The sequence below is a fragment of the Ammospiza nelsoni genome, chromosome Z (assembly GCF_027579445.1).
Source record: "Ammospiza nelsoni isolate bAmmNel1 chromosome Z, bAmmNel1.pri, whole genome shotgun sequence".
Classification (NCBI taxonomy): Eukaryota; Metazoa; Chordata; class Aves; order Passeriformes; family Passerellidae; genus Ammospiza; species Ammospiza nelsoni.
Window position 1 is genome coordinate 38,566,111 of NC_080669.1, and position 13,523 is coordinate 38,579,633.

At 37.2% G+C, this 13,523-nt stretch overlaps 1 protein-coding gene across 4 annotated transcripts in view; it reads left to right on the plus strand.

Moving 5' to 3' along the window:
• Positions 1-12,913, plus strand: part of NFIB (nuclear factor I B) — a 169,871-nt gene extending 156,958 nt beyond the window's left edge. For all 4 annotated transcript variants that reach the window (XM_059493119.1, XM_059493122.1, XM_059493121.1 and 1 more), the window contains one exon: positions 6,222-12,913. In XM_059493119.1, coding sequence (XP_059349102.1) covers positions 6,222-6,351 — 130 coding nt within the window. In that variant the 3' untranslated portion in view covers positions 6,352-12,913. The remainder of the gene's footprint in view (positions 1-6,221) is intronic.
• The last annotated feature ends 610 nt before the right edge of the window (positions 12,914-13,523 follow it).

The following is a 13,523-nucleotide window of genomic DNA, read 5'->3' on the forward strand; positions in this document are numbered from 1 at the left end:
AGGGACTTAGAATGGGGGAACAATGGACCATAGGAATCAATAATGTCCATTTTCCACATGATTATGTTTGGAGCTTTAAGTCAAACTTTATGGGAGAAGCAACAAGGACTTCAGTGTGACCAAAATGAATGAGTTGATCTAGAAGCAAGATGCTAAAATAAAGAAAACAACTTCAGTAATAATTTCTGAGCAGCACTGCAGATTCCAGCAGAATTAGAAAAGTTCTTGCTCTGCAGTGAACTGGTTGCCTGTTCTGAGATCTCTTTGTTCACTTAGGTGGGACAAACTTAATCTTATGTTTCCTGTCAGATGATTTTTGGCAGCTGCTAGGGAAGGAGGAGCATATTACTGAGAATTCCCAAGTATAAACTTTATATTTAACCCCTTGGTTACTCCAGCTTTCTACTTCCTCATCATGTTACCTCCAATTGTTTCTTTTGAGTCAGCAGAACTGATTTATTTGAGGTTTATTTTGTTTGTTTTTTGGTACAGTTAGGATCATCTGCATTATTATTTAGTCATGCTAATTTGATAAACTTGTAGTTAATTTTTTTTTAATGTTAAGGTAAAAATTCTAATGGTTTGAAATGAAAATAGTGATATTTGGGAAAAGAAAAATATAGTGCAAATGTGTAAAGTTGAGAGTTAGTTTTTCACGGGCATCCCAGTGGACTCTGGTAACCAAGCACAAGTTCTCCATGGTTTGTCTTGGCTTGGTCAGAGCCTCCTCTGTGCAAGCACATGTTTGAAATCTGCTGTTAGTCTTGCTCCTGCACCAGATTCTCGTACATGAATGGTCCAAAGCACAGCGTGGAAATGCACGATTTCTCTGGGCACTCCCTCTTTTGTGGGTATCCTTTGTAAGTAATGGGTTCTGTAGCCTCTTCCTGATCTTTGTGTACCTTTTTGTGTTTCACTGCCACAAAAAGATGTTTGCAGGGAATAGAATAAATAGAATAAATAGAATGTCCTTTTCCCTTCCGTGGGCATAAATCTTTAACTCCTCTGTCTGCTAGATGAGTGTTATGTGCCTGCTAAATTGCAAAAGCCATCCTAAATTAACCTGACATACTTCATACATCTCTTGAAACAAGTACTCAACTTGGAGGTGAAATTTGGAAGCTGTTTACATATGGATGCCAGTTCAGAATGGTAACAGAAGTACTCCATTAAATGGATGTTGGAAGGGTGGTTATTCTTTTGGCAGAAACGCAGAAGTGGAAATTTAACCAGGACACTAAGATGAGCAAAATTGCATTTCCAAAATTCTTATGATCCAAGTAATTTTAAATTTAAAAACTCTCTGTATTTGCGTGGGCAAGCACTTACTAGAGAGAAGTTCCTTGCTTGGTGGTTTACTACTGTTACTTCACTCAACATTGATTGAAAGGTATTTCTACCTTTTCTGTCCAAGGACTGACTTTGCAGGCTCTCCTCTACCTTCTGTAAGCTAGCGAGTTCATGTATATGATAGTAAAGCTGCAAGAAGGAAATACTGCACTAGATGTACTTTCTGAATGGTAAAATACTCTTACAGACTTCTGAAACTGTAAAAGAAAGAAGGTAGGAATTGGTGGAAAATAAGAATATGAAAGACCTCTACATTTATTCAGGTCAGAATAGATTTATTTTTTATTGCATTTAGTTAATTGTTTAACATTATTATGGTCTTTATGTTATTGTAACCTCCAAAGTCGACTGTATATACATATAATATAAGCACTACTTGTGGTCCATTCCAGTAATATTTTAATCAGAGGTTCTTGAAACAGCAATTATTATCTTTAAGAGGAAATCATGGCAGAAATCTTGATTGAATTAACATCTGGAAACTGTAATGGAAAGTGTAATGGAGAATGTTAACCCTGTAGTATGCTTGCAGAATTTTCCTTTGCTGTTTTATTGCATTTGAACAGATAAATACATTATACTTCCTGTAGATAGAGAGGGAACTGTTGACTGTATAATGTATTTGATAGTCTAGCTATGGTGAAGAGAAAACTGCTAGCAGTAGTGAAATCACTTAAAAGTGTGATGCTTCAGGAAGGTAGTCCTGCAACAAAGATGGATCCGAATCTCATAACAGACTCTTATGGTGCTTCTCACGTAATTTTCTTCAAAACTTAGCCTTGAGCAGTGTTTTAGGTCTCAGTTCATGTTTCAGTGGAAAGGCATTTATATTATAACTTCTGTCAGCAAATGGATAACAGATTTCCTCAGGAGTAGTAAGCTGGAGTGTGGGGTAGACCTGCTTTATTCCACTCATATACAAAGATTTCTTATCTGAGGAAGCAGCCATGTGGGCATCCTGTTAACTTCTACAAGTGCAACCACCTTGTCTCTGTTCTGGGCAATGGAAAGAATTTTGGCTTCCCTGGCTGAGGCACTTAGTGGACAAAGGCAGAGTGTTGCCTCTTGGTTTTGTGAAACCAAGTGCTGAATTTTAACTCACTGCAACTGCTGGATGGTATGGTAAAGGGAAAGGTGCTCCTCCATTTCCTGCTCATGTGGGCACTCAGACAGAGGTTGCTTTGCAGCCTGAAGCATCTGTCACTCCTGCTAGGATGTTCTGCAAAAAAAACCAGTGGGTGATTTCCATGGCAGAAGCTAAGCTCTGCAATACTTAGTGAGATCCTTTCTGAGTAGGCTGGAGAAGGCTAACAGGGGACCTTGCTTTTCTGGGCAGCTAGCCTTGCTTGGCTTCATGCTGGGGAAGAGCTGGGGAGCTACAAAGCAGAGTGTGGCTCATAGGACAGATGGAAGTCCAACTAAATTTACCATAAATGAAAAGGGGGGCATGGGAATATTGGGTAGACAGCCATATGCATGTAGCTTAGCAGAGCCTGTGTTGTGTGTTTGGTTATTCACAGTTGTGTCACAGTGGTTCTTGGAGCTCTGTGCTGTCACTAGGGCTGTTTTCCTCAATAGCTTTCATTCAATTTTCTTCCTTTGTCTGCAGTAAGCCCCTCATGGTGGTACCTGGACAGGGGTGGCCCAAGATAGTTATATCCACCTGCAGTATGATAATGTTATTTTCTAAACTACAACCAGAACTCATCAAGCCTCGAAAAGAATGTCTTAGGAAATGCCAGCAAACAGAGGGAATGGGCCAGTGCAGCCAGACTCTGCCCAGTATGTGTGCTTGGACCAGGACTTCAAGCACCTCCAGAGATGGGGAAGAGGTGGCTGTTCCAGCCCTGCAGACAGGCAGTGTGTGGCTGTCTTGGTTCCCCAGGTGATCTGCTGCCTGCACAACAACTCTGGAAGAAGGCTTGGCTTTGAGACAAGGGGCTTTGAAACTCCTGTGGGATATGCACAGTGTTAACATGGGTGATGTATTACTCCCTAAGGATTCATAAGTAGTACTGACAAATTTCTTGCAGTCTGCATTTTTGTCATGATCATAATACGAGGTGGGAGGCTTGAAAGGTTTAAATAAACACCTATATTAAACTGTTAGGTCATATGGCAGCAACAGTCATATTAGGAACTTGCTACGACTTATTTTTATTGAGCAGTTTCCATAAAAATCATGGTCTCTGTCTGGTATTTGAAGTGTCCGATAAAAATTTCACTGCAAATACTAATTTGCTTTTAGTCAACACAGACTTGTTTCCTTCACCCACTGTAGTCTCTAGAGGGCTGGCAACTTTAAAACAAAGCAAAAAAGTCAAAACTGTATTTATCCAATAATTGAAATGCACTATAAATCTTCAGAAAGATAACCTGGAGCCTGTGTGTTTAGCCTTTGCCATAGAAATTTTTTAAATAGAGTGTTGACCTCAAACAAAATTTATATTCTTTGAGTTAGTGCTCTATTTTTTTGAAGTCACTAAACACTGTAAATCCCATGTAACAGGACAGCAAAGAACTGTGCATTGTAAAACTTATATTCAGACAGATCCCAAGCAAACAAATCAGATTGGGTATTTATTTTTTATTAGTAGTTCTTATTTTTATAAATCCACATGCTTGGAGGCAATTTGCTTTGTGTCCATTATTTCAGAATTTACTTGTTAACATCACTGAAATCCAAAGAGGAAGGAACAAAAAATACATTTTAAAACAAATTGTGAAGGAAGATGAAGAATAAGTTGAAACAATTAAGCCACTTAAACGAACTTCTGGTATTAAAATTTATTTTCTTTTTGGAACATATTCTTTTCATTATACCATCTTGGAAAAATCTTTCATGCATAACAAGGTTTAAGTTTTTTGTGAGTGCTTCAAGATTTGAGGTCTAACTGTGATTTCCAAATTTCAAAAGGGTTTTCATTTTCCTCCAATAGCAGATTTTTTTTGTAATAGTCAGTAGAATTAAAACAACAACAAAAAAATTAAACATATTAGCTGATCTTAAATTTTTGAAAACAGCAATTTTAAAAAGAGATTTTCTGAAAAAAATAAAAATTAAGACTGCAGATTTTTAGGTCTTCTTTGAGAATATACCCAACTGAAGAAAAAAACCACCAGCCTTATTGAAAAGCATTTGTACTTCAGACATCGAAAGCATTAAGATATTAATATTTATTGTATTTTCTTCATGAAATAAGATTAGTCCTTCCCCTTTGGGAAAATGGTTGAATGGTCGTTATTGAGACAAGCAGGTCAGGAACTATTTCCACTTTTATCTGTGTGTGTAAAACATTGCACCTGAAATTAATTGCTAGGAGTTAAAATAGTAAATTAGCAAGTTTAGAGAGGTAAGTATTTTCAAACAGAAGTAAATTACAGAAGCCCTTTGTATTTTTTTAATGAGAAAGACCTGAGAAACGTGTTCCCTGGAATTCACCAAATAAGTTGACCACTTTTCAGCAACTGAAATGATCACAAAAGGCTGCCCAATGAAATGTAATTATGTCATGAACATTGGAAATAGATAAAAAAGGTCAATTTTGCTCTTTATAACTGATGCCATAAAAGCACATCTGCTGGTCCAGGGAGAGAGCAGTGAAGAAATGGGCCAAAAAATATAGAAGGAAGAAAACTTTTTGCCTCCGCAATACACACGTTGAAGGGCTTCAGATGTGTTATCAGGAAGCTTGTCAACCTAATCCCAGAATATAATTCGAAGTAAGCACTTATGTTTGAGATAAACAGTGGAAAAGCTCAATACAATGAAATACAGAGGAAGGGTGGGTTTGCATGCTCTATGTCCAGTGCTGGTATTAGCTCTTTGGCAATGATGCCGACTTGATGAGGCTGTTTTTCTTCTGAATAAATGTGACAAAACTTTCTCTGAAGTCATAGAATCGTATAGCTTAGGATAGTTTGGTTTGGACTTCTGGGTTGGCAGAACCACATCTAAGGAAAGGGCTGCTCAGGCTTCTGGATACTGAACACAGCAGATGAGACCATCTTTGAGTATCCATCCATCTTGCAAGTACTGCTGACTGGTGCCTGGTGAACCTGTGAATGCCATTGAGAGTTGAGCTCCTTAGTGACAGAGTTCTTTTAAAATGATGACTTAACTTCCTAGTCATTGAATCGTCCTTGAAAATACTTTTTTTCTCAGAGGCTTGTTTTAAAAAATATGGTACTTGCTGTTACCCTCAACTCATGGCTACCCTGAGCTGCAAGTGTTTAGATGATTGGATCCTGTGTTAACTGGTGTTTCTGAAACTGACATTCTTAGGGAATTTTTTTTTTTAAAGCAGTTTTTTTGAACATAAAAATCCTCTGTTCTTATGGGCATCCTTAAATCTCAGAGGCCCATCTTGGGATGGTGACAAGATAAAGTGATGTGTTGTAAGAGTGGAGGAAATCTCATAGGATGCTGAACTACTGAATCTTCATGCTTTATTCTTGAAAAAAGAACACCTGTACCCTGTGGTATATGTTTCACTAGCACTTAAATGATATCCATTGCACTATGTAGTGTCATTTGTATGGTTTAGTTGTGTCTTCGCTATATATTTGTATATGACATTTTTGGGGGGTTTCATAAACAAACAGACCACTTAGTGTAACTCAGGAATCATACAAATTGCTACTGAGTTCAAAACAATTATTTTTCTTTCAAACAACTCATACTTTCACAAAGAAAACTAGGAAGTAGAATCTCAAGTTACATTCACAAATTTTCTTTCCAGCTTTACCTTAAGTAGTGCTATTATTGATGAATATTAACTGGACCTTGATTCAAATTCATTGTATACATGTTTAATATATGGTTTTTTTTCTCTCTCTTTCCCTCCTTGTCTCTTTCCCCTTTTCAACAGTCCTGGTACCTGGGCTAGCTTGGTTCCTTTCCAAGTATCAAATAGGACACCGATCCTGCCAACAAATGTCCCAAATTATGGTTTGAACATAATTGGAGAGCCTTTCCTTCAAGCAGAAACAAGCAACTGAGAGAAAAAGATTAAAAACAAAATTAAAAAAAAAAAAAAAAGCAAAAAGGAAAAAGAAAAGAAGACAGTATGAGAAAAGAACCTGAAGAAAGAAGAACAAAAATAGACCAGCAATTGCAGCTCTTACAATCACTAATTCTCTTATGGTTGAAACTGAAATGATTTACAAAGGGTCGATGATATTTCACTGATGAGTAGAATGCAGTTCCTCCTAAGTAGCCTTTGTTATATGAAGTCCGCTGGGAAATAGATGTTCTGTCTCTGACAATATATTTTAACTGACTTTCTAGATGCCTTAATATTTGCATGATAAGCTAGTTCTGTTGGTTTAGTATTCTTGTTGTTTACGCATGAGATCACTATTCCTGGTTATCTCACAAAACAAAGGCTAGGCAGCGACAGCAGAGCTGCAGGAGGACAAGGGCCGTGAGCCAGACATTTTCTCAACAGTCTGATTTCTAAATGTTTTAAAAATAAGCTCTGTAGCCTTTAGTTATCAGTATGGATTTATTAAACTTTGGCCCTTAATTCAGCCTTTTTCTAGTGTGTTATGCAGTTAAAATTTTCAATCAGTATGAACACACAGGCTCTATGGAAGAAATGCCTCTACGCAGGTAAAAGTGTTATCTTCTCATGCAACAGTAAAAAAAGAAAAAAAGTGACGTTTTCCCCAGTAAAGAAACACTTACAGAGGCAAGTGCAATTTAAAAATCATATCTAAGAGGTCATCATTATAAGTCCTTCAGCCCTTGGACTCTAAATTGAGGGGATTAAAAATAGAAAATTACTTTGAACAAACTTATTTTTCCCCTCGGTTTTTGAGGGCATTAAAAGGCATTAAGTCAAGACAAATCATGTCCTTGAGAATAAGAAGTCAATGGAAACACAGCACTTATGTTGGTTTAGCTGCTGCCTCCACAGTGGGGTAGGATTTATTTATTTAAAGTTACTTGTTGCATCAAGAACCCATAGGGTTTACATGTTTCTGTAAAATCTACATCATAGAGACAAAGACATAGGCAAATCCATGTCACAAGGGCAAAGCTTACCGTTTACAAACTGGTAATACCAGGATGGGGATATGTTGTATTTAAATAATGCACTCTTAATGTAAGTCTAATTACAGGGTGCTGTAAACTTGCATGGTGCTTTCAGAAGTTAGCCTTGTTCAACAATTTTCACATATTGACAGAAATATAATGTGCATGGGCAGACATTTTGCCTCTATGTCTCTTTAAAAATTTAAAATACTCTTTCCAGTAATCCTAATTTGCACGAAGATATAATGTCCACATTACGTGCCTTGCCTTGAAATCTAAAAAATGGAAAAAAAGAAAAAAAGAAAAAAAACTACAAAAAAATTGACATCACTACACTTGTTTTGCTGCATTTATTATAATTTTAAATCTTTACCATTTTTATGACAAAATATTTTGTACTCCAGATGCGAAAAATGTGTGACATCATGGATTTTTTAGACAGTTATACCTTTATCTCACATTTATAGAGCATATCATGGCTGTGTATAGTTGCCGCTTAAGAATTGTAATCGACCAGCAATATTTTCAGTATTTTGGTGTTTTTTCTATTAACCTTTCATGTTTTTCATCTTCCAATTAATATTGGGGGGAGGGGATACAAATTTATACGAATTATGCAATACCAAGTTTTGCCTATGTAGGTAGTGCTTTTAGCTGTATTGGTTATTATAGGTAAGTACACAGATTTAAAAAAAAAAAAAATAATGTATGCTTTTTTTGTTTGTTTTAATTGACCAAAGTGGGTACTGCTATTTTTGCAGTGTGATGAGGTCCTTTTCTGTACTGAGAGGTGGACAGGGGATTTTTTTTTATACATACATATATATATATATTCTGGGGTGGGGGGGGAGGATTTTTAACACTTTACAGTGTAGCTGTGAAGCAGTGCACCCTTAGCCAGGCAAGGGCTGCAAAGCAACTGTTCTGCCTACTGTGACAAACTTTCAAATAGGTTCCCTCTTTTTAACTTCCCACCTGGGGTGCAAGCTTAAATCATTTCTGGATTTAAAAAATAAATAATGAATTCTGTTGGAGGCAGACTTGACTTGAGGAAATTGTTTTACTTCAAGGTTTTTTTCACGAGAGAGAGAGACAGACAGAGAAAGAGGTCAAGACCCACAGTGAGATGAAGTCTTTTCCATTCTGGCAAAGATAATGCATCCTGAAGTGTTCATGTTAGAAAATGTTTTTAGCTCAGAATGACAACGATGTTTGCTTTGTCTAGGAAATGCAAGTACAGGGCCAAAATCTTTGCTGGCATAATTCCACTGACTCCAATGGACTCTGGAGATGCTCAAGCAGAGAATTTGCCCCCCTTATTCTGCTTGACTTTTTTCCTCTACATAATTTTTTTTATATTCCGCTCCCCTCTTGCCCCACCAATTCAAATTCAGCATTTGAATTACAATTTTCAGCCTGATCGGGCTATGTCAGAAGTTTGCAGTCTTCTCATAGAGATCGGATGGAGACCTCTGGGGTGTAGTGGAGGAGGAGTTTCTTTACGCAAGGAATTAGACCACGGTGGAAATAAAAGTGTGTTTCCAGTAAGATCTCATTTTGCAGACCAGTAATGGGCCTGTTGCTGGTGATCTCTTACACACAGGGGATCTCTGCAATGTATGGCTCTACACCGGGTGAAGCTTTCTTTAAAGCACAGTCTTCTACTAGGGTGGAAGCAGAGGAGCGTATAGTCACGTGGATGGGAAAGTTCATCCCTTTGCAGTCGTCTCTGCGTTTGGGAGGTTTTCCTACCCTGGAGCAGTGCCAGAGGCACAACTCCAGCAGCAGCCACCCCAATGGGCCCAGGTCGGGGTGTACCACCACCAGTCCCTTCTGGCTCCAGCTGTGGTTAGAACAGTAGTGGTGCCACATCCCCATGTCTCCAGGAGGACAGAGTGTGAAGGCAGAGCTTGAATGGCTACAGAGATGGGAATTGTAGGAAAATAAACTTTGAGATTTAGCTAAACTGGAAAAAAAAAAAAAAACCAAGAAAGAAACAGATAAGACACAGACACAAAAAGAAATGTGAGGTTCTTTGGTTCTTTCAGAACCCTTCAGTAAGTAAATTTGTTTGCTAAGCACATGGCAAAGTCTGCTAGACTCAATCATAACGTACCTCAGGCCTTGACCTGGTAAAACAAAGTATGTGTTGTCCTTTACACATGTCATGATACAGAGCAGTCTGGGAGCAGAGCTGTGCTGATGGCATATCCTTGATTAGTTCCATTAAAAAGATGTTCCCTGGAAGCTTTTAATACCACACTGGGACAAAACTGGAACAAGTTCAGGCTTCAACATGAAATATCCAGAATGGTAATTGCCTTTTGTAGGAAGAAAGATGCCCTTAACAGAGTTGGTTTTTTTTTGGTTTTTTTTTGTTGTTTTTTTTTTTTTGTTTGTTTTTTTTTTTTTTTTGTTTTGTTTTTGTTTTTATTTTTTTGTTTTGTTTTGTTTTTTGTTTTTTTTTTTTAATCTGGTCTCCTGTATGAAAAAAATTGAGCTTAAAGATGCAATTTTTTAGAGAAGTAAACTCCTCCTTTAAACTGGGTTATTCAGGAACTGTGGGTTTTTGTTACCTGCCTCTCTAATAGAAAAGCCTCATTGGAAGATAATGAGCTTTTCATTTACTGTATGCTTGGTTTTGGTTTGGCTTTGTAGGTTGGTTTTTTTTTTTTAAGCTCAGCAGTCAAAAGATTAAGATAAGATTGAGAACTCAAATCCAGTCTCTGGCCTCCTCCTTCACCAGGAAGTGTATTCTGACTAAATTGAGCCACCCCGTTCTATGTGCACTGTTCTGCCTTTATTAAGTTGCTTTGCAGCCCTGGCCTCAAGGCTGTGCCACTGAAGTGTGTTTCCCCTGGAGTGACATGAACGCTTGAGGCTTGACTAAGGAAAAAAAAGGCAGTGAAGGAGACTGTACATAAAGACATGGCAAAAATATTAATTATAGCAATATAGTTGTGGGGTGATGTTCAGGTGGGCAGCTCCATTGAAAATATGTGAATGAGTTTGTGAAGCTGCAAGTAGCAAGAAGAAAGGATGATCTTCTGACTAAACCGCCTACCTTGTAGACAGTAATTTGTACACTGTATAGTTTTGTTAAGAATTTTTTTTTTTAATTAAAATACCCTTGTTTGTAAAGCTAACTTTTTAACAATTATAATGGAAATGCATTTCCATTTTTAAACAAGAATATTCTTTGTTTAGAAACTGGACTTGGGTTAAAACTCTCCAGTTTCTTAATTTATGTATTAAAAAAAGTCTGTCCATGTTAGGAGTTATTTCGCATATTCCTATGCTTGAAAAGCATAGGTACTAATCCTTTAAAAATGTAAATGGAGAAAATTATATTTTATGAAGGTTATTTTGTTGTATTTAGTATTGGAAAAGTTGGTTTTCAGAGCATTTCAAAATGTTGGAAGCACCACTGTCTTTTTTTATTAGTATATATGGCCTTTAGCAAAAGTTTTTGTGATTGTTACATGATGGTATTTAAGATTAGGTTCACAGAGCTATTCAGGATAGGCAGAGAGCTAAAACAGTACTTAAGTCTCACACAGCTGTGTCCTCAGGGAGCAGAATTTTGGATTTGCAACTTGTAGCTTCATAAGGACTTAATGAAAGAGATTGCACAAAGACATCTGTGACACCAGAGTGTGTTCTGTACCTAAACCTAAATTATATGTACTGTGTGAGATTATGAAGGCTGCAGAAAGTTTTCCCATATTCAGTGTACTGTTTTCACTTTTAATGAAAAACTCTCTAATGTTGCTGGCAGTAAGGCCCCAGGCATGACATCCTCTATGGTTTACATGATCCTGTCAAGGTCTTTTGTTAACGTTAACCAGCTGTATGCTCCTGGATTTTTTTATTGGGTTTCTACAGAAAACTTTAGGGGAAAAAAAAAGAGAGTAAAATCCCATGCCAGCTAATCAAGTTAAATAGGAAAGGCTCAAAGCTGAATATTCTTCTCCATACTGAAGGAGCTGAAAACCGCCTCCTTCTTATTTGCACTTTCTGCTAGTTCCCCAGTTTCATTAATTCCTCAAAATTGTGTGGGTGTGGTGGAGCACTGCAGTTGGAGGATAACATGGACCACTGATTTTGCCCTTTAACCCTGCACAATGACCTTTGCATCAGCCAAACTTATTGCCATGACAACTCTTTGTACTGTTTCCATGCCACAGCTCTGTTGGTCACGTTGTCAATAGTAAAGGGGACAAGTTGGAGACGGTCAATTTTTACATTTTTTTTGTCGCAATTTTTTCTTCAATGGTTGTAAGTAGTTGTTTGGTTTTTTTTTTTTATGATAAAAGGGTTCACTAGTTAGTACTCTTTAGAAATATCTGTGTGTTGCAATTCAGATGTATGTTGAATTTGTGAAAAGGGCTTCAGTGCCACTAGCATCATGAATAGAATAAGCCTTTGATACTTTCATTGCATGATACCGTACAGTAAAACAAAAGGTGGCCTAAATAAATGGAGAGCAGTGTGAGCTAGTGACACTAAAGCTAGTCTTTGTATTACTGTATTTTTGACAGAATGATTTTGAAAACTGTGCTACAGGGACTGATGTGGCAAATGTATCTCTATATGCAGAAGGAAGTTTTTTAAGAAGTATGGCTTATTATGCATTTTTCATTGAGGGCATTGAAGTTGCATAGACTGATAGAAGTTGATGCAAAATGAGAAAGAAACAAAAACCAGCAAAATGTTTACCAAAAACTCAAACAAATGAGCAGTGCCTGTTCAATTTCACAGTCTCTGTTGAGTTCAGTTGTAAATATGTTTCAGATAACATTTTCTTCAAAAATAATCTCTACAACATTGTAGAATGTGAGGGGTTCCTCAGTCCCAGGCATAGGCTTCTGAAGAGCTGCATTAGATTATGTCTTCATCAAGCTGTTAATTTGTGCTTATATCATATAGAACTTTTAGTAATCTGGGAAGAGGCACCCCATCTCAATGATATTTCTCTGAGAAAACTTTTGTAGGGCTGTGTGTTTCTTTAGATACATTTAGTACAACTGTAGGTGACAAGTAGTCAGTTATTGCTTGCTAGCTACATACCAGGGTTGATCCATTTTAAAACTTTTGGCATTTTTTCCCATATTGTAGGCCATAAATCCTGAAGGTTACATTTTAATTAAAAAGAAGGTGCGTGCAGAGTCTTTGTGTAATGAACCTTCACTAGTAGGATGCATTACAGTACAGCTACTTAATTTTGGAATTAGAGCCCTCTGGCATCAGACCTGATTTTAGCCTGAGTGTTAACAAAGGTTTTTATTGTGCCTGGTTGGAGGATAAAGTGTTCTTTCTGGTACTTTTTTTTTTTTTTAGGTTACAAATGAACTCAACTGCCACAAGTTTTAAACTGGTGTAAATCAAGCTTGACTTAATGTGATTGTTACTGTTATATCCAGCCTATACTGCTAGCAGCTGCTCATACTGCAGTCAATTACTGGAAGCGGATATATTTCCTATGCAAAAACTGTTTAAACAATAAAAATGAGCTATGCTACAGACCTGGCCTTATGTTTTCTTTTCTGTCTCTAAAAGTCATAATGGGGAATATCTTAGGAACAAACCTAAAACCTTGTAGCCTGATAGTATGGCAAAACTTATGGAATTCTGTGTATACCTAGTTTAGATTTACATATTTGTTTGCACACATTTGGGCTTAACTTACACTGTAAATGGAGGAAAACAAGAGCAAAAGAGATGCAATCAGGTAATCAGCTCAATTTAAATTTTACATTTAGTTTTCATCATATTCAACCAACCATAGTAATTATACAGGTGGTCTTGATGCCAGATCTATTTTTTTCTTTTATATACTGTTCAGAAATATTTGTAGCTCTGTAGCTTACTATGGCATAACTATATAGATTTGTGCTAGTAGTTTCCTATCCTGTTTGACAGAAAGACAAACTACATTCCTAGGCCCCTGTCCTATCTTCCTTCTTCTGAGAACGAAGGTCAAGACACTGTCCCACAAACAGCTAGCAAGGAAAGGAGGCTTCTGAAGAGGGTAGAACCAAAAGGGGGAATTACCTCAACACCCGTGTTTCTAACTGGGGATTCTTGTCAATTATGCTGATTTTCTAAACTTATAGAACTGTATTTCCTCTGT